The following is a 19,443-nucleotide window of genomic DNA, read 5'->3' on the forward strand; positions in this document are numbered from 1 at the left end:
GTTGTAGTTTTTCAGTGTTTAGATATATTTTGATCCAGTTACTTACATTATCAGGTACAGTCATGCTGTACAGGTCTGTAGCCTAGGAACAGTGGCTGATAGAGCCTAGGCGTTCGGGGGCTCTGTCATCCAGGTGTATGCACACTCCGTGATGCTCACGCATCAGGGAAGTCACCTAAGGACAACCTGTTTCTCAGAAGGTTTCTCCTGGGCAAGCGACGCGCAACTGTTTCCTGCTTTGCCTCCAGGCAGTTGTGAATTTGAGTGAGAGGATACCAAATAATCAGGCATTTCTTAGCAAAAGAGGCAAGCTTTGTTTGGTGGTTGCACTTCTGAAATGTAAACAAAACTTCAGTATTCGCTTTTTTTTTTTTTTTTTTTTTTCGGACAGAGTCTCGCTCTGTTGCCCAGGTTGGAGTACAAGGGCATGATCTCTGCTCACTGCAACCTCTGCCTCCTGGGTTCAAATGATTCTCCTGCCTTAGCCTCCCAAGTAGCTGGGATTACAGGCTTGTGTCACCATGCCTGGCTAATTTTTTTTTTTTTTTTTTAAGTGAAGACAGGGTTTCACCCTGTTGGCCAGGCTCGTCTTGAACTCCTGACCTCAGGTGATCCACCCTTGTTGGCCTCCCAGAGTGCTAGAATTATAGGCGGGAACCGCTGTGCCTGGCCAATTTTTGTATTTTTAGTAGAGAAAAGGTTTCATCGTGTTCAGTAGGCTGGTCTCAAGCTCATGACCTCAAGTGATCCACCCTTCTTGGCCTCCCGAAGTGCTGGGATTATAGGCATGAGCCACCGTGCCCAGCCTTTTATTTTGGAAATATACACGTACTTTTTAAGGCAAACTGGATCTCGTGTGAGGCGTTTGGAAAGTTTGGTGATGCCTAGTGCCTTTGAAATGCCGTTTGTCTTCCATTCATATTTTAGAGTCTGTAACAGTTAAAGAAAAGTGTAGAAGTCTTTATGCGTTAAACTTTTAAAAGTGCAGTGAAAGTCTGCTGCTGGGTTGCGTATGGCTGCATCGGGCGTCTGAGGGGGTTCCTGTCATGCTGTGTGTGGCTCTGTCTTGCAGGATGAACAGAAAGCAGAAGATGAGCTTGCCAAGAAGCGGGCAGCCTTCCTCCTGAAGCAGCAGCGCAAGGCCGAGGAGGCCCGTGTGCGCAAGCAGCAGCTGGAAGCAGAGGTGGAGCTCAAGCGCGATGAAGCCCGGTGAGCCTCCTGCCTCGGGGGAAGGCAGACGGAGCAGGAGCCTGGCGGGTCCCCTGCAGCCCCTCTTCCCTTCCTGGCACTGGTGACGGACCACAGCAGCAAGTGCCTGTGAGGGTCTCCCTTCTCCCACAGACGACCTCCCTGAACTTTCACGGTCCCTGCTGATGGGCAGTCAGGACGTGTGTGTCTGGTGGCCGGTGGGGCGGCGTGGCCTGGGTGGGTCATCATCTCCATGGCTGCCCTCGCAGCCTCTGTGTTCCACTTGTGGAGGCTGGCCGCCCTTGCTCCCAGCGGCTGGGGGGAAGCTGAGAAATGCACCTGGACAGAGCGCTGTGGCGCAGGTGTCATGGCAGAGGTCCTATGACCGAGCAGTGTCTGGGCATGTGTTTCTCCCAGACGCAAAGCTGAGGAAGACCGGGTCCGGAAGGAGGAGGAGAAGGCGCGGCGCGAGCTCATCAAGCAGGAGTACCTGCGGAGGAAGCAGCAGCAGATCTTAGAGGAGCAGGGGCTCGGCAAGCCCAAGTCAAAGCCCAAGAAGCCGCGGCCGAAGTCGGTGCACCGGGAAGAGTCCTGCAGTGACTCGGGAACCAAGTGCTCCTCCACCCGTAAGCAGTCCCTGCATGGGCAGCGCTTCCTGCCGCCGGTGGCGGCCTCACGGGCTTCATCTCATTTCCGTTTTCTCAAGAGCAGTGTGAGGTGGGATGGGTGGAGATGGCTCTCCCCATTTCACACATGAGAATGTCGAGACCGCTGCTCTGAGACGCGGCACATCCAGGTGCAGCCCGGCTCCCTGGGGCGGGATGGGGATGTAGCCCCTGTGGCCGAGCTCTGCAGGGCGAGGTGAGGGGAACAGGTACAGGGAACAGATAGGTGTCTGTCGGAAATGTCGGATGTTGTTCATGCACCACTGTCGGTTTCTGTCTCTGGTAGCTGATAACTTGAGCCGGACTCAGTCAGGCTCCAGCCTGTCATTGGCCTCGGCAGCGACGACGGAACCTGAGAGCGTTCATTCCGGGGGCACGCCCTCTCAGCGGTAAGGGGCCTGAGACGCTGCCGCCGGATGGGCTGGAGGATGTTGGGAGGGGAGGGTAGGACTTCCTGATTAAAAACTCTGAGAGAGGGTTTTGTAACTTTTAACTTTGCTATCGTTTCACATTTACAGAACAGTTGCAATTGTCACCAGGAATCCCAGTGCCCTTCACGCAGGCTCCCCAGCTGGTTAAACTTGGCGGCGTCTGCTTTACTGCTCTCCCCGCCACCCTCCCACACTTGCACGTGTGCTTTTTCATCATCATGAGTCAATTGGAGACCAAGGATGGTGGCCCACTCGTGTGATTCCAGCACTTTGGGAGGCTGAGGCAGGAGGATCACTTTGGGCCCAGGAGCTCAAGACCAGCCTGGGCAACAGAGTGCGACCCCCATTTCTACAAAAAAATACCAAAAAAAAAAAAGTTAGCTGGGCGTGGTAGCACCCACTTATAGTCCCAGCTACTTGGGAGGCTGCGGTGGTAGTGTCGCTTGAGCCCAGGAAGTTGAGGCTGCAGTGAGCTCTGCTCATGCTACTGCACTCCAGACTGAGGCGCTGCCAAACCCCCAACACTAAAAGCAAATGGAAACAACCACTCAGCTGGAGACGTCTGGCCTGTGCAGTGTGGACGTCCTAGAGCAAGGTGTTTTCTTGTGTGATCAGTTACCAAGCCGGCATGTTCATCCGACTCACAGTCCCCATTCAGTTGTCCCAAGAGTGTCCCTGACAACTGTGTTGTCCCCCAGTCCAGGATCTGGTTTGGGGCTACAAATGGCCTTGAAATGCCATGGTCCTTTAGTCTCCTTCAATCCAGAGCAGCTCCTTAGCCTTTCTGGGCCTTCCTCGACCTTGACTTCTGGTAAGCACAGGTCAGTTATCCTGGCTGCCTCAGTTTTGGTTTCCTGTGATGAGACTGCGGCCTTGTGCCTCTGATTGAGCGGCCCAGAAGTGAGTGTGCATCTTTCTCAGCACAGCTTCTCAGGTGGGCCCCAGGACTGCTCATGTAATGAGGAAGTGACTTTGGGGGAGAGGTTGGGGACTGGTCTGGACCTCACGGAATTGCCTTGCAAGGACTTTAGTGACCACTGTGCAGCTCCTGCTCACTGCTTCCTCCACCTGTGCTGTCCCCTCCGTGGAGCAAGGGTCTTCCCCCGCCCGTGTGTTCCTTTTTCTTTTGAGATGGACTTTTGTTCTTTGTTGCCCAGGCTGGAGTGTACTGGCCCGATCTCAGCTCACTGCAATCTCAGCCCACAGCAACCTCCGCCTCCTGGGTTCAAGGAATTCTTGTGCCTCAGCCTCCCGAGTAGCTGGGACTACAGGCATGCACCACCATGCCCAGCTAATTTTTGCATATTTAGTAGAGATGCAGTTTTACCATGTTGTCCAAGCTGTTCTTGAACTCCTGACCTCATGATCTGCCCGCCTCAGCCTCCCAAAGTGTTGAGATTACAGGTGTGAGCCACCGTGCCCCGCCATGTCACTTTATGTTTATGATTACACCATGTGGCCCCTGCTCCGTCTGCACCCGTGGGCCACGTTTTCTTGTCTCTTCCCCATCTCATGGCTCCTCGTTGTCCTTGGGCTTTGTGGCGGATCCCTCCAAGGGACTGCAGATTTCTGCATGGGTTTTTATTCTGGCCATCAATTACCCTGGGTGGATTCAAACCCCAGTGCTGTCTGCCTCTCTCATGAGAGCAGCAGCTGACATCTCTGAGCAGCTGTGTCCAGACTTTTGGCATCTGTTGTGCTCAGTGGAGACTTCCCTGCAGGGTAGAGTTCAGGTCTTCCAGGGATCAGAGTCACTGAGGCCCAGGTTTTCAGACTTGGCCTGCTGTGGCCCCTCCTACCCTAGGTCTCATCCTTGGCTGGGCAGCATGAGCGGCCCAGGCTTCATCCTGTGGCTTCCTGAGCCAGCAGCACTGTGGCTCAGTGCTGTGCCTGTGCCCTGCTCGAGGGGGCGGTGCCTTGAGCAAAGGCTGTGTGGAGGGGAACCCCCTTGGTGAAGGGTTGACTCCTCTCTGTCTTCATCCCCTTAGTGCCTGGAGTGTTTGCTTTTGCGTTTTGCTTAGAGCGTCTGTTCTATGTGGGGGATGTGGCGACTCGAGCCCCACCGTCACTAGAAGCCTCCTCCCCTGCTGATGTGCTCCTGCTCCGGCTGCGGGCCAGCCCTTTGCCAGCGGTAGTGAGAAGAAGCCAGCGCTTTACCTGCCTGTCTCTTGTCCGTTTCTGCCTGCAGAGTGGAATCCATGGAAGCCTTGCCCATACTGAGCCGGAATCCGAGCCGGAGCACAGACCGAGACTGGGAGACCGCGTCGGCAGCGTCTTCCCTGGCCTCGGTGGCCGAGTACACAGGTGACGGCCTTCCCTCCTTAGAGGTTATCGTATACACGGCCGCAGGCCTTTGTGTGGCTGTTGCATTAACTGTTCTCTATTTTGGTCTAAAAAGTATTTTTCTAACAAAGAGGGCTATTTTTAGCTCTTCAGTGCTGAAATGGGCATGTAGTTTAGTAGAAGCTCTTAGTCCTGCCTTGCCCTCTTGGTGGTCCACCCTGCTGTCTGCCATGCAGGTTCGACAGAGCCAGGGAGTGCTGGGGCTTCTTGGTTCTCACCAGCTGCCCTTGGAGCCAGGCGTGGTCTCAGGACATGGTGAACTGGAGGGGCTGCTGTGGCTGAGGAGTATATCCTGGGGCCTTTGAGCTTTAGACTTTTTACAAGTTATTTTCCTGGTTGTGTCTTTATAGCTAAGTTGCTGAATTTAGAAAGGAGATAAATTATTGATTACCTTTGTCTTTGCTTGTTTAAAAATTTATAACTTAAAATTCTTTTGAATAGACTTTAAGTAGCTTTTACTTCCCATTTTAAATAGTCAAAAATATCTGTAGTCCAGCCTACCCATTGCTTGCATCCGAGACATTGTTGGTTTTCTTTGTTGTGTGTGTTCGTGCCTTAAAATGATGACTTTGCCACCCCTGGCCTTGTTTCTTAGGCCCCAAGCTCTTCAAGGAGCCCAGCAGCAAATCAAACAAACCGATTATTCACAATGCCATATCCCATTGCTGCCTGGCTGGAAAAGTGAATGAACCCCACAAGAATTCCATACTGGAGGCAAGTGTCATGTTTCAACACTCGGTTTTTATGTGGAATAAAAAGTGTTTATAAATTAAGGGTTCTTTTTAAAAGAAAACATCCCAATCCTTGATGCACGAGCGTTACTGCTGTGCGGTAGTGACTGGCCCCTTCCCCGGCGATCGCCAAGCGGGGGCACCCACAGCACTCTCCTGAAGCTCTGCATGGAGTTGCCAAGGCCGTGGGAGTTGGAGTGGCCTCAACGGAGAGCAGAATTCTCAGCAGAGGTAGGGCCTAGGCAAGTGGGAACGGTCAGTCTCTTTGGGCAGAGCTAGGGTCTTGAGATGGGGCCTTCTGGGCAGGTGAGAAGACTCGTGTGTTCAGGGTGGGTGAGAGTGGGGGCTGAGGTGTTGGGAGGGGCCTTGGGTCCCGCTGGGTTGGGGTAGGGTGTGAATGAAGAAGGAAAACTCAGCTTAAATTTTTTTGTAGGGATGGAGTCTCGCTCTGTCCCTAGGCTGGAGTGCACTGCAGTGTCCGCCTCCTGGGTTCAAGTGATTCTGCCTCAGCTCCCTGAGTAGCTGGGACTACAGGCGTGTGCCACCATGTCCAACTAATTTTTGTCTATTTAGTAGAGACCAGGTTTCACCATGTTGGCCAGATGGTCTCAATCTCTTGACCTCGTGATGCGCCTGCCATGCCCTCCTAAAGTTCTGGGATTACAGGTGTCAGCCACCATGCCTGGCCTAAATTTTTTTAAGTGGAGAAAAATAGTGGAGCCAGAGGGGGTCATGTGACTAGAGACACAGGAGGCTGGCAGCAGGGTGGTGCTCATGGGGAAGCCCGCCTGTGTGCTGGGAGTGGGACAGAGCTGGGGCCATGTCGGGAGCAGCTCCACCTTTGAGTCTGGGTTTGCCAGAGAATGGGAAGCTTGTCTGGGGAAGATGCTAGTGGCTTTGGTTTTGTCACCTCCCTGGGGCAGCACTGCCCATGTTTGCTGCTGGAGTGAAGTCCAGCTTCTGTCGCTCTAAAGGTAAGGCAGCGGTCTCACTGGGTGGGACAGTCCAGTGGAGCTAGAGATGGAGGGAGGGTGAGGGTCAGCACTCATGCCCTGCACAGTCTGAAGCTTTACATACACAGGTGAGGGAGGAGGGGAGGGCCCTCAATCACTTCATAAATAGTCACGGTCTGCCTGCCCTGTTCTGGGTGCTAAACACACCCACAGCCTGGGCCCCGACGCTAACAGAGAAGTTGAGCGCACTGTCCTCTGGTGGAGGGATGGAGCCTGCAGGGCCAGGCCAGAAATGTCTGCCGCTCTGTGGGCCACGAGGGCCTGTTGGTGCAGCGTAGATGGTGCATGGGCGAGGGGCTGTGGCTGGCCCCGTGACCTCCATTCATAGAGGAGGGCTGGACATGTCTGGGCCGTGAGCTAGAAGTTTGGGCTGGCTGCAGCGCTCAGTGGAAGTGTTGGTCACCGTAGGTCTTAATGAGAAGGTGGTAACATTTGAGCACAGACTTGGAGGGAGGGTGCAGATTTTGGGGAAGGCCGTTCCAGGGAGGTCGGAGTGAGACGTCCCAGGGTCCATGGGCCGTAGTGAACCTGTGCTGGAGGAACACCGAGGGCGGGGCATCCCCACGTGGGGCCTCTGTGGGCTGAAGGAGGACTCAGCTTTACTTGGAGTGAGATCGTGGGCACAGGTGTGGGCAGAGGAGGGCCAGGAACCCACCTTCCTTTCCCAGCAGATCAGAGCAATCTGCGAGGTAGCCTGGAGATGAGTGAGGAGGGGCCAGGGCCGGAGCAGCGGGGTGGGGAGGGAGGAGTGAGGATTGCAGGAGAAGGCCCGCATCTACTGAGTGTGTGGACTCCGGAGCACCTAGTGTGCATGCCTGGGGAGGGGCTTGGAAGCAGGAATCTGAGGGTCCTGTGCAGGTTCTAGGCTGGCCCCTGAGGGGCAGGAGTGGGATTCCAGGGGAGAGGAGGGAGAGCCACTGGACCCCGCCCCAGTTTGAGGCATGTGTGCGGTAGGCCGTTAATTGCTGGCCTTGGGATACAACGGCTTGTGAATGAGTGAATGAAAATTATGCAGCAGTTTATCATCCACCAAAAATTCTGCTTTTTAATAATTAAGACCAACCTCTGGTCCTTAGTTGGTTGTTTTAGTTGTGAAGGTGAAAGTGGCATATGGAATTTGTGACCCACTTTAAAACGGACATGTTCTTTTCTTGATAGTGCAGATCATCTAGACTAAGAATGGCCCCCGACCCAGGCAGGTCTCTCATGGGACTGGGGACAGAAGCGATCGTGGTCATGCTCTTCCTGCCTAGATTTCCACATGGAGAGGTGGTTGGCTGTTTGTATCAGTGGCCCTCAGGGTCACCCTCATATGGAGATGCCCTGGAAGGACGCATGGGCCTCAGTGTGGAGTCGACCCACAGCTTAGATTTATTCCAGCAATTTGGAGGGAGCCAGAGCCACTGGGTGCAGAGGTAGAAGACGCAGGCGGGAGCCAGGCTCTGTACAGCACCCTCTGCTCTGATTCTTCCTGCAGCCGATCCACAGCAGCCTGTGGACCGTGGAAAGCCTTTTCGAGACTGGATGCCCTCAGCTCTCCCTGGGGGCTGGTCACGAGGTACCACCCCCTGGCTAGGACACCTGGGAGGATACCAGGGTCAGCATGCAGACCAGCTGCTCAGGCTCAGGGAGCCCCTCCTGTCAGCCTGAGAGTGACTGGGAACTCCACAGACAGCACGATCCCAGGCACCCTCTGAGGGCCGCCCTGCAGGCCAGCCTTTCTAGGACAACAGCCCTCTTGGCCGTGCCTTGGAAGCCGTGAGCACCACATGCTTTCTTACTGTGGAGGTGGCAACAAATCAGATGAGCGCCACTCCCCCACAGTGCCACTGTCCCTACAAATTGTTCTTGTTGGCATCTAATTCTGTTCATATTTAAACAGTGTTTGTAGGGTTGAAATCAGTGTTATATATACAGTTTTGGATACTTTTAAAAATACATATATTTATTTTAAAATAAGCCCATTATATGCTGATACATTATATATTTATGAAAAATAACTTTTCTGAAGTCAAATAAATAGAAAGATGGCATTGACATAAGAGAGCTGGCATCTCAGCTGTGTGTGCCTTCCGTCCATTACAAGCGACACGGCTCAGGGCCTTGGGAAGGTTCCGCCACACACTCCTGAGAGAAGTGAGTGAGAGGCAATGAGGCCTTAGCGTCTCAAAGTCAAGGGCTTGACCTTGCGATTCCTGGGAAGGCCTCAGGCCTCCTGGGCTGCATGTGGAGAACTGCTGGGATGGACTCACGTGCTCAGATTCCCAGGCATGCGGAGGATCTGTTTTGAAAAGTTACTGGAACACTTGAAGTTGTGTTTTAAACTCTAGAATACGATCCACAAAGGCTGTGATAGGCATCAGCAGTGTCATATTTACTTCAGATTATTTTGTTTATTTATTTATTTATTTTTTGGTTGAGACAGAGTTTTGCTCTGTCGCCCAGGCTGGAGTACAGTGGCGTGATCTTGGCTCACTGCACCTTCTGCCTCCCAGGCTCAAGCAGTTCTCCGAGTAGCTGGGACTACAGGCATGTGCCACTCCACCCTGCTGATTTTTGTATCTTTAGTAGAGATGGGGTTTCACCATACTGGCCAGGCTGGTCTTGAACTCCTGATCTCAAGTGATCCGCCTACCTTGGCCTCCCAAAGTGCTGGGATTACAGGTGTGAGCCACCGCACCTAGGCCAGATTCTTCTTTTTTTGGTAACAGCTTTATGAGATACTGTCAAATTCACTCTTTTTATCTATACCATTCAGTGGTTTTTAGTACATTCATAGAATCCGCAACCATCACCACTCCCTAATTCCAGAACGTGTTGATCCCCCAGAAAGAAACTCTCCGCTGTGAACAGTCGCTCACTAACCTTCCCTGCCCCGGCTCTTGGCAGTTGCCAGTCTACTGTCTGTCTCCATGGATTGGCCTTTTCTGGACGTTTTTATAAATGGAATCGTAGTTTCTGTGACCTTCTGGGCTGGGCTGCTTTCACTTAGCCTGGTGCTGTGAGCTTCATTGGTGTAGAGTGTAGCAGGACTGCATCCTTTTCGTGGCTACGTGGTGCCCATGCCTGCTCAACCCCGTGCTGTTGATCTGTTCATCTGCTGATGCACACTCGGGTTGATTCTACTGAAAACATTTGTTATTGATACAGAACAGATGTACATGTTTTTGGGGGTACATGTGATATTTTTGTTTCAACTTTTTGCCTGTTTGGGATAGTGCTGTTATTTTTATGCAGTGTTTTATGTGGACGTGTGTTTTCATTTCCCTCGAGTATATACATGAGAGAGGAATTGCTGGGTCCCACGGTAACTGCCTGGCGGTTTGGAGAACGGCCAAGTTGTTTTCACAGTGGCTGCTGTGCTCTGCATCCCCCTGGCAGTGAAGGAGCCCTGCTGCTCGCCAGCACTCATTACTGCCCCTCTCCTGGGTGCCAGCCATCCTCATGGGCGTGACGCGGCGTCTCATGGTGGTTCTGACTGGCATTTCTCTGGTGGCTAATGATGAGCATCTTTTCCTTTGCTTTTCCACTTAATCTTAAAAGCATTTTTTCCCCTTGCTTGCCTAGATTTCTTAAGTCTCAATGGCATGAATGCTCCAGGACAGGAGTCCACCGTAATTGTTTAAAATAGGCAGGCTGTAGCTGACGTGGGAGAGCTTCCCAGGGAGCGGTTCCTGTGCAGGCGCTGTGGGAACCCACCCCGTGGTGGTTGGAGTGGCTCTGAAGTGTTTGTCTCTTTCTCTTTTCTCTCTCCACACAGGAGCTGGAGAAGTGTGATGCCAATCACTACATCATACTGTTTCGTGATGCTGGCTGCCAGTTCAGGGCGCTTTACTGCTACTATCCTGATACTGAGGAAATCTACAAACTCACTGGCACGGGGCCAAAGAACATCACCAAGAAAATGATCGACAAACTGTATAAATACAGCTCAGACCGAAAACAGTTTAACTTGATCCCAGCTAAAACCATGTCTGTCAGTGTGGACGCACTCACAATTCACAACCACCTGTGGCAGCCCAAGCGGCCCGCAGTGCCAAAGAAGGCCCAGACTCGTAAATGACCCCAATTCGGCCGGCATCCAAAGGGTGACCCAGACTTGTAAATGACACCCTTGTGGCCGGCATCCAGAGGGTGCCACGGGGTCCTTATTTATTGTTTTCATCTATTTGGGTACGAAGTGTGCAAAGTCACAGACCTTTTGCAAAGAGGTTTCTAGACAACAGAAGAAAACTCCTCTCTCAGCGCTCATCTCACTCAGAGGATGCCAGGCAGGGTGAGGATGGAGGAGCAGATGCCGACTTTGCAGTGGCTCATGCTGCTGTGGCCACTGCTGACCACGGAGGCTCCCGGAGGAGGGTCTTCCTGGGCGAGATCCCAGGCTGCGGAGCCCCTTTACTTGAAGTTCCCCTTCAGCATAAACTAGACGTGATCCACTTTGCTTTCTCGCTTCTCACCTTGCCCCTTGCACATTGCCCGGTGCCCTCATGTTGGCCAGCTGTGATCTCCTGTGACTGTAGGACTGAGGCTCGATTTTGGCTTGGGGTATTTGAATGTCTTTAGAAAAGAAATTCATAATGGGAAATCTTTCATTTGAGAAGTTGTATGATATTTATTGATTGTGTCTACTGCCAACATTTATATCCAATTCTAAGATTTCTGAAAAAGATTCTTATTCCTTGCTGCTCAGCAGAAGTTTACGGAAAATACCAGTTCACTAAAAGCACTGAAATCTGCAAAGTATGTCTTCTGCTAAAATAACGTTTACAAATGTGAAGATGATGATATCTGGCACGCAATCATGAGGATGGGGAATGGTACCAGGCGCTGGTGTTTGCCTCATTTAAAGTAGGCAAGCTGAGCCAACTGCAGCCATCATTCATTCAGTTTTGGATAGTGCGCTGATTTGTTCACTTTAATAAAGACAGATTTTGGTAAAGTAGAATATTTTTCACTCTGAGCATGTTTGTCCTTAAAGGTGATGCACTTAAGCCGACAGTCCCTTTAGTGGTTTCGTTAGGTCACGGCCTGTCCTGTCTGGGTTCTGCGTCTGGAAGCGCTGCGTGCTCTCAAGAGGAGCGTGCCGCTTTCCAGGTAGACGGATACCTTTGTTTTGTTGCCTATTTAAAAACAAGTGGTTGTTTGCAGTTACTTCAGAGCTCCAAGTAAGTGGATGGCTTTGGGTTCTTTCTGCCTTGGTCCCAACGGTGTTGATGCTTCTGCGGAGCGGACGTTCCCAGGAGCAGGTGCGTGCCAGCCTCGGCTGCCAGACACTGCTGCCACTGACCAGCTGCCAGAAGATTCTGGAGCCGCTTACATTAGTTTTGCACATATTTTCTCGGGAGTGTTACTTGAATCTTCTTGAACTGCAGAAAAAATTAAAGATCAATAGGGAGAAAAAGAGACAAGTATACCTTACATAATTTGAGACGAAGAAGGTCAGTCGTGTACATAAGGAGGGAAATGGTACAGAACGCTAGAAGGAATTAATAGGTCTTACCCCTTTCCTCAGTCCTTTGAAGAAAAGTACAGTCTGCTGCGATTTTGTAGACATTGTGTTAGCCACAGCCGCTGTCTGTCCTGTAAATAGGGAACTCAAGGCTGTATGATTCCTCAAGTGCTGAGTGTCATACGGTCCCAGGTGAACTTCCTGTTACCATGCTTTCACACGTGTGCTTTACTCCTCACTGTATGTTTGATATTACCGTATTTATTTTAAGAAAGCACTAAAATGTAATAAAGTCATGAACTAATTTGCTTTACATTGAATTGTATGCGTGAGGTTGCTGTGGCTCATTTTGCTGACCAGGCGTCACCAACCCCTTGCTTTATAGAGTTTCTTCTTGTTGTTTACCATGGCCCTGTCGAACTCAGTGGAATTGGATTGTTTTTAATGAAGAGCTAGAAAATGTCTGGCATAGAGCTGGAAAACTGCATTCCCATGGAACTTCTGAGTGAATTCTGGATTTTCTCCGTGGAATTAGCCAGTGTGTGGGGCATGCTGAAACGTGTCCTTCAGCCTGTAGGATTGTTTGCTGTTGGGTGCCAGTAAGCACTAAGGTGGCGTGGACATTCCTGATGTCCTGAGTCCCAGGCCAGTGTTGGCCTCATAGTTGACGGACACGTCCCCGCGTTCTTCATGCCTGGACGCCGCAACCCTTTTAATTTGTCATGAGAAGTTTCAGACACAGGATTCATTTTTGTGGTGGTGCTTTTAGGCCTTTCTGGCTTGGGTGGTGGTAAATCATGGTTTTGCAGTTCATGACACTGAGTTGTAGCTCTGTTTACAAATGTCTCCTGTTTTCAAAGCCCCTGCAATGGTCTTGGTGTCTCGTTGCAGATTTTCAGCGGAACACTCGCACGTCTTTCGTTGCCTCTCAGAATTCTAACCTTGTTATTTAAGGCAAGCTGCTCTACCCTTTACAAAGTTATATCCTGTAAAGAAAGTGTAAACCAAATGATTCAATGTATGATGAAGTTTATGTGTAAATCCTTGGTAATGCTAGAATTCTGGGAGCCATGAGGGGTTGAAAGAGAAATGAAACTTGAGTGAGTCTCATTGTTTTACATGTGTATGTGCAGATGCGTTATCTTCTACCCACATCAAAGACGGACTGCTTTCCAGGTGTGCTTTTGACTTTCTACGCATGTCACTGCGGTGCAGTCTCTTATCAGACTTCAGGCCCAAACTAGACTCTTCACTCAGGCAAAACTGAAAAGTGGAATAATTCTAAATGACTTCTAGGTTATACTTTTACCTCCCTGAAATTGTAGTTGTCACTTGGAGGGCAAAATATTTATTGAAATAAAATTTTCTGTTAAAAATTCATCAACTTGGAGAACGTTTTACAATTGGTTGTGATTTATTTTGTGAAATGGGTTTGACTTGTGAGAAGTGCGAACGGGCATCTCTAAAGCAGTTGCATTTCGCCTTTTCTGTGAATGTTTTTGAGAAGGACAGTAGCTGTATCTCTGCATCATTGTTCTGGTCAGATCCATCCATGTTACTGGGAAGTGGACACACCCAGGATTGCAGCTCTGACATTCACATCTGTCTTCTCTTACAGGACAGGGGCGGGTGCCTTGCTGTGGTCTAGAGTTTTCTGTGGCATCGAAGGCGAAGGTGGAGGTGTGTTTTTTTTAAGGGCCGTCCAATGGATTCGGACATCACAGCGGTGCCATGTAGGATATTCTGTGGTGGGCGGATTACCCGAGGTCAGAAGTTCAAGACCAGCCTGGCCAACATGGTGAAACCTCATCTCCATTAAAAATAGAAAAATTAGCCAGGTGTGGTGGTGGGCACCTGTGGTCCCAGCTATTCAGGAGGATGGGGCAGGAGAATCGCTTGAACCCAGGAGGTGGAGGTTGCGGTGAGCTGAGACTGTGCCACTGCATTCATTCCAGCCTGGGTGACAGCGAGACTCCGTCTTCAAAAAAAAAAAAAAAAAAAACCTGCGGCCCAGCAGATGCGGTGGGATTTTTTAGTTGAACTGATAAATCTCTCTAATTTCCATATTTTCCAAGAGACTGCTTTTTTTCCTTTTATGCCAGGTGGTAAATTTTTGTTTTCATTACAGTGAAGTCTTTATTTTAAAATTTAAAGTAGAACATTTATAGAAAGCAGATTCTTAAGCATGCAGCCCAATAACTTTTTACAAAGTGCTTGTTCTGATTTTAAAATCAGTGGCTCCAAATATTTGTCACCAAAGTTCCCCCCATAATATTTTGCTCCTAAATTATATTTATTGATACCTATTTTTGCCCAATTTTAGTAGACATTTAACTGCCAGTACAAGTCAGCTAGCTGGTCAGTCCCTGTGGCCCCTCGTGTGGGTGCTGTGAAGGCAGAGCGTTGGCCGTAGGGTGGGCATGCAGGTTTCTCTTACATGATTTCCATTATTTCCATGTATGTTTCTCCAAGTCGGACTCTTGTTCAGCTCGCAGAGTCCCGTGTTGTTTCCTGGGTAGTGTTTCCTCATCCCAGGAAAACAACTTGTTGGGGCACAAATGTCATTACCTGGGAGGACGTTCACGCTTGCTGACTGACTGCGGACTCAGTCCTGGAGTTGGACTGCTGGCTGCAGGCCCGGGCATCTGCTGTTTATTTTCCTTGAGGATGACTTTGGCTGTCATTCTTTCGTTACAGTCTTCAAGGGGCAGAGGTGGACAGAGTAGCCCTGGGTGCTGCACAGCCAGGGGAGGGGACGTGGGGACCCACGCGGACCCTCAGGTGACATAGCAGGTTCCGTTTCCTTGGTGGGCTGTGGTTGGCTCTCAGACCATGGTGGCCGCACCAGGCGCTGTTGGGAAATGCTGGTGAAACCTCCCATTGGGGCGAGGTCAGCGACGCCGCCCTTGCTCCTCCAACAGAGGAAGCATGTGTTGTGTACATCAGTGTCCCGTGCGGCCCAGCAGATGTGGTGGGTAGTGGCTGTGGAAGGCGAAGGGGAGGGCACGACCACCCTGAGCTCTGCAGTGTGGGTCAGAGAGCAGCAGTGGGCCAGTGGGCGGAGGCTGGGCCATCTTCCCTGCGGGTGCTGAGTGCCAATGGCCGGCACAGGGACAGCCAGTGCAAGGTGGGATGCCACCCTGCGCCCGGGTCCTTGGTGGAAGCTCTGTGCCTGGAAGCCTGCTTGCTATAAGAGTGCCACCATGCTCACAAGGGAAGGGGGGGAGCATTTTTCAAGGAGGAATAGTAGCCACGGAGTAGTCAGGTAAAATTAGTCCTATAGGAACTGTGGGCCCATCTGTTAGGGAAAGAGAAATGAAATCACCACTTATGTGTGACTATTTTGGTTACAAATAGGGTTTTTAAACTAAGCTGCAAGACTTCAAGTTATTTGGTACAAAGGCTGTGTTTAAACAGTGCAGGCCGTGGAGTGCCCGGCCTAAGCCCTGCCTGCCAGGAGCGAGGGCCCATGGGCTTCGCGTGTGCCCAGTGCCCAGGGGCTTGGGAGTGCTCTCTGGAGGGCTCTGGTGCACACACCAGGGCGGACATGGGGTGAGGCTGTGGCGCCCTGACCCTTGTGATTAAGAGTGCCAGCCCTGGGCTGGGCACACTGGAGAGGCCTGCTCCAACCAGCCTCCCACTAACTTCCTCAGGAGGAGGTTTGGGGTGGAGGGCGTGGCAGGCACAGGAGCTGCCTCGAGCAAGGAACGGGTCAAGCCCGACAGTAACTGCATCACGAGGACTGCTTGGAGGGTGGCAGCCAGGCGCACAGGGCACAGCCCACAGTGTGCGAGGCTTGCAGTTTGTGGAGAGCAGCGGTGTCATGAGCGCCGGCTGTGAACACACTCGTGGGTCTGGCACCTCGTCCCCAGGAGCCTGTTGTGGGCAGAGCAGTCTTGTGAGTGTGTAGACTTCGACCTGGTGCTGGGAGGTGGGTGACAGCAGATGACTGGCAGTTAGGCTGAGGGTCACCTCCCCACCCTCTGTCCCTTAGAGACAGCACCAGCCACGCCCTCCCTGCAGAGCACTGGGGCGAGATATGGAGGCCTGGCAGCCTCTCTGGTGGTGTCTGCCTGCGTGACCCAGCTGGAAGGTGGGTGTGGTGGAGGGGTCGTTTGTTATTTTGAAGATGAATCTGCTTTTTTTTTTTTTTTTCTTTTTGAGATGGACTCTCACAGCGTCGCCCAGGCTGGAGTACAGTGGTGTGATCTCAGCTCGCTGCAACCTCTTGCCTCCCAAGTTGAAGTGATTCTCCTGCCTCAGCCTCCTGAGTAGCTGGGATTGCAGGCACATGCCACCATGATCAGCTGATTTTCATATTTTTAATAGAGACAGGGTTTCACCACATTGATCAGGCTGGTCTGGAACTCCTGACTTCAGGTGATCCGCCTGCCTTGGCCTCCCAAAGGGTTGGGATCACACGTGAGCCACCAAGCCTGGGCTGAATCTTCTTTTTGTGTCTGAGAATTCAGAAGCAAATGGGTTTTTCTTCATTTACAAAGAAGCTGCAGGCCTGACTTCTATGCTTTCAAATAAAAACTGGTAATGTAGATCATGTTTATAGAAGCCCCGCAGAGGCAGCATTGCAACCTCAGAGGATTAGGGTACAAAGGAAAGGCCTCCTTCTGAAGTGTGATGCAACGGGTGAGGAGGGTTTCCCACAAGCCTGGCTGGGGCTGTGGTGGGAGCTGGTGCCCCCTTCCTCCCAGAGCACACCCCGGTGCCCTGCAGGAAGCTCTGGACCGTACTCTCTCCTTTGGAGTTAATTTACTTGCCCTGCACCAGAAGCGAATCGGTTGCAAAAACAGCACTTGGCCTTTCCGTCCGTCCGTCCGTCCGTTCATCTGTCCATCCATCCATCCATCCATCCATCCATCCATCCATCCATCCATCCATGTTTTCCTTGAAAGTATCAGCTGTGCAGGCAGTTCAGAAGTGCACGGGAGAGAACAGAACAGAAAGCTGCCTGCCCTGCCTTGCCCCTTCCCCACAGCACATGGCCGTTGGTGTCCCCAGACTCCCCAAGTGGCTACACCCACCTCCACAGCCCGCACCGGAGTCGCCGTGTGAACAGGTGCACACTGCGCAGCGCTCAGCCGACAGTTCACCCCTGCCCTCCCAGAGCTCACGGGCCAGCCAGCGCGCAGGCAGATGGGGATAGCGGTATCCAGTGACAACTTCCCATTTCACGATGCACCATGGTTTTGTACCACCAAGAAGGAAATACTGCCCACTAAACTCTGCCACCCTGTTGATCTTAAGATGCTCTGATTTCAGAGATGTTGAAGCGTGCATGGCACTGGTGGGGTGTATATCTCAGCCTCAGTGGAGCTCGTAGGGGTGGGGTGGTGACAGGAGAGGAGCTGTCTGCCCAGCTGGGTGGAGTCCAGGGCCTGAGGATGACTCACGGTCCTCCCTGCATGGCTCATGAAGCGAGCCTGGATGCACTCGGGTCTCAGCAGCCGGGGGACGATCTGCCTATACCACGCCCTGTCCCAGGCCCCCTCTGGCCACTGCTCTGCCAAGCCTGTCTCCAGCTCCCCAGCTCTGGGGCCAGGTCCTGGGAGCGCTGGCCAGGGGCTGGCATGTGCTGCGCTCCTGTGGGATTCTCGGGGACCCAGGCGTGGACTTTTTCTGGACTGGTGGGTGTGACATGGGTTGTCAGTGCTTTCTCTCTTCTTTCCTGGGCACTAGGGAGATTGACTTGTTTTTTCAAATGGGACGGACCTGACATGCTGCCGCTACTAGGAGATTTCTGTTCACTTCCTTGGCCCACTTTTCATGAGGTTGCTTTAATTGGGTGGGATTTTTTCCTGTTGATTCATGGAACTTCTTTAAGCGACCAAGTTGACAGGGCACTTCTTTTGTGAGCCGCAGACATGCCAAGCAGGGGCTCCTCTGTGCGCTGGCGTCTGACCCGGCACATGCCGCCCAGTGCCGTTGCTCGGCAGTTTCTTGATGGCAGCAGAAGTTGAGCCTGTTTACATCTTTTTTGGTCATGGAGTTTCCTCCTGTGAAATGTCTGTACAAGCTTTTTGCCTATTTTTCTCCTGAGTTGTCTTTTTCTAATTAATTTACAGAAGATAAATTTTTGAAAGACAATAGACAGAAAGCAGAAACATCCATTCTGTGGCTTTTCACTTTGTTGTTTGTGATTAAACAGAAGTTTTTAAGATTATGTGGCCAGATGGTCAATGTTCTTACTAGAGTTTAAGAAATCTTTCCCTACCTTGAAGTCATGAAAGGATTTTTGAAACTACCTTCTAATCTTTTTTTTTTTTCTTTTTGGCTTTTGTGGACGTGGCTTTTATGGCTTGTAAATGAGGTGGAATTCCATGTCATTTTTTTCTATAAGGATATCTAGTGATCCCAGAGCCATTTCTTGATACGCCATCCCTCCCCTGCTGTTTGGCAGTGCCAGCTCTGCTGTGGTTTTCTGTTTTTATTTCTAGTCCTCTGGTCTCTGGTGGGCAGAGCAGTGGCCACCTTGCACCCTCAGAGATGTCCATATTCTGATCTCTGGGTGTTGTGTTACATGGTGAAGGGGAGTCGAGGTTGAAGATGGAATTTGCCTTGCTAATCAGAAGACCTTGAGATGGGACACCAGCCTAGACTATTAGGGGAGCCCCATGTCATCACAAGGGGCGTCTCAAGTGTGGGAGGGGTGCAGAGGACAGAGGAAGACCGTGCTGATGGAAGGAAGCATAGAGCTGCAAATTGCTGGTTTTGCAGATGGAGGGGCCGTGAGCCAAGGAATGTAGATGCCCTCTAGAAGCTGGAAAGGCTTCTAGATTCTTTGGAGCCTTTCTGGATTCTCTGGAGCGTCTCCAGGAAGCTGGGAGCTCGATCTCAACTCAGTGAGATCTTTGTTGGACTTCTGGTCTACAGAGCTGTTAAGAAGTTTATGGTATTTGAAGTCACAAAGTTTGTTACAGTAGCAATGAGAAGCAAATCCAGTCCACTGGTCTATTTCTACAGCACACAGGCAGGGTCCTGATTCCTGCCGCTTGATGATGAGACTTGCTACCTGGTAAACCAGCTGCTTCCGCTGAGTGTCATGGATATCCTTGGCCTTTTGCATGTCAGATTCTACCCAGCCTCCCCTCCCTGACCCCTAATAATCAAGATTTAGTTTAAGATTGCCTTGAATTTGGAGAGATTTGACATCTTTATGATACTGGATCCTTGATCCATGAACTTGGCATGGCTTCAGTTATTTCACTCTTAAAGCTTGCAAAACATTTGATAATTTTCCCTGTAGAGGTCTAATGTTTTTTTTATTTTTTGAGACAGAGTCTTGCTCTGTCACCCAGGCTGGAGTGCAATGGTGCAATCTCAGCTCACTGCAACCTCTGCCTCCAAGGTTCAAGCCATTCTCTTCCCTCAGCCTCCCAAGTAGCTGGGATTACAGGCATGTACCACCACACCCAGCTAATTTGTGTATTTTTAGTACAGATGGGGTTTCACTATATTGGCCAGGCTGGTCTTGAATGCCTGTCCTCAAGAGATCTGCCTGCCTCAGCCCCCCCAAAGTGCTGGGATTACAGCTGTGAGCTACTACACCCAGCAGGGGTCCACTACTTCTAATGTTAGAGTTATGGCTACGTAGTGTGTGTTTTTTAA

At 51.2% G+C, this 19,443-nt stretch overlaps 1 protein-coding gene across 6 annotated transcripts in view; it reads left to right on the forward strand.

Annotated features, from left to right (window-relative positions):
• The window catches only part of CAMSAP1 (calmodulin regulated spectrin associated protein 1), an 88,458-nt gene extending 75,257 nt beyond the window's left edge, over nt 1-13,201 (forward strand). For all 6 annotated transcript variants that reach the window (XM_032261918.1, XM_032261917.1, XM_032261920.1 and 3 more), the window contains 6 exons: nt 1,073-1,209; nt 1,606-1,814; nt 2,140-2,242; nt 4,473-4,588; nt 5,223-5,341; nt 10,132-13,201. In XM_032261918.1, the coding sequence (XP_032117809.1) occupies nt 1,073-1,209; nt 1,606-1,814; nt 2,140-2,242; nt 4,473-4,588; nt 5,223-5,341; nt 10,132-10,434 (987 nt within the window). In that variant the 3' untranslated portion in view covers nt 10,435-13,201. The remainder of the gene's footprint in view (nt 1-1,072; nt 1,210-1,605; nt 1,815-2,139; nt 2,243-4,472; nt 4,589-5,222; nt 5,342-10,131) is intronic.
• The last annotated feature ends 6,242 nt before the right edge of the window (nt 13,202-19,443 follow it).

The sequence above is a fragment of the Sapajus apella genome, unplaced genomic scaffold (assembly GCF_009761245.1).
Source record: "Sapajus apella isolate SASKATOON/1434 unplaced genomic scaffold, GSC_monkey_1.0 scaffold126, whole genome shotgun sequence".
Classification (NCBI taxonomy): domain Eukaryota; kingdom Metazoa; phylum Chordata; class Mammalia; order Primates; family Cebidae; genus Sapajus; species Sapajus apella.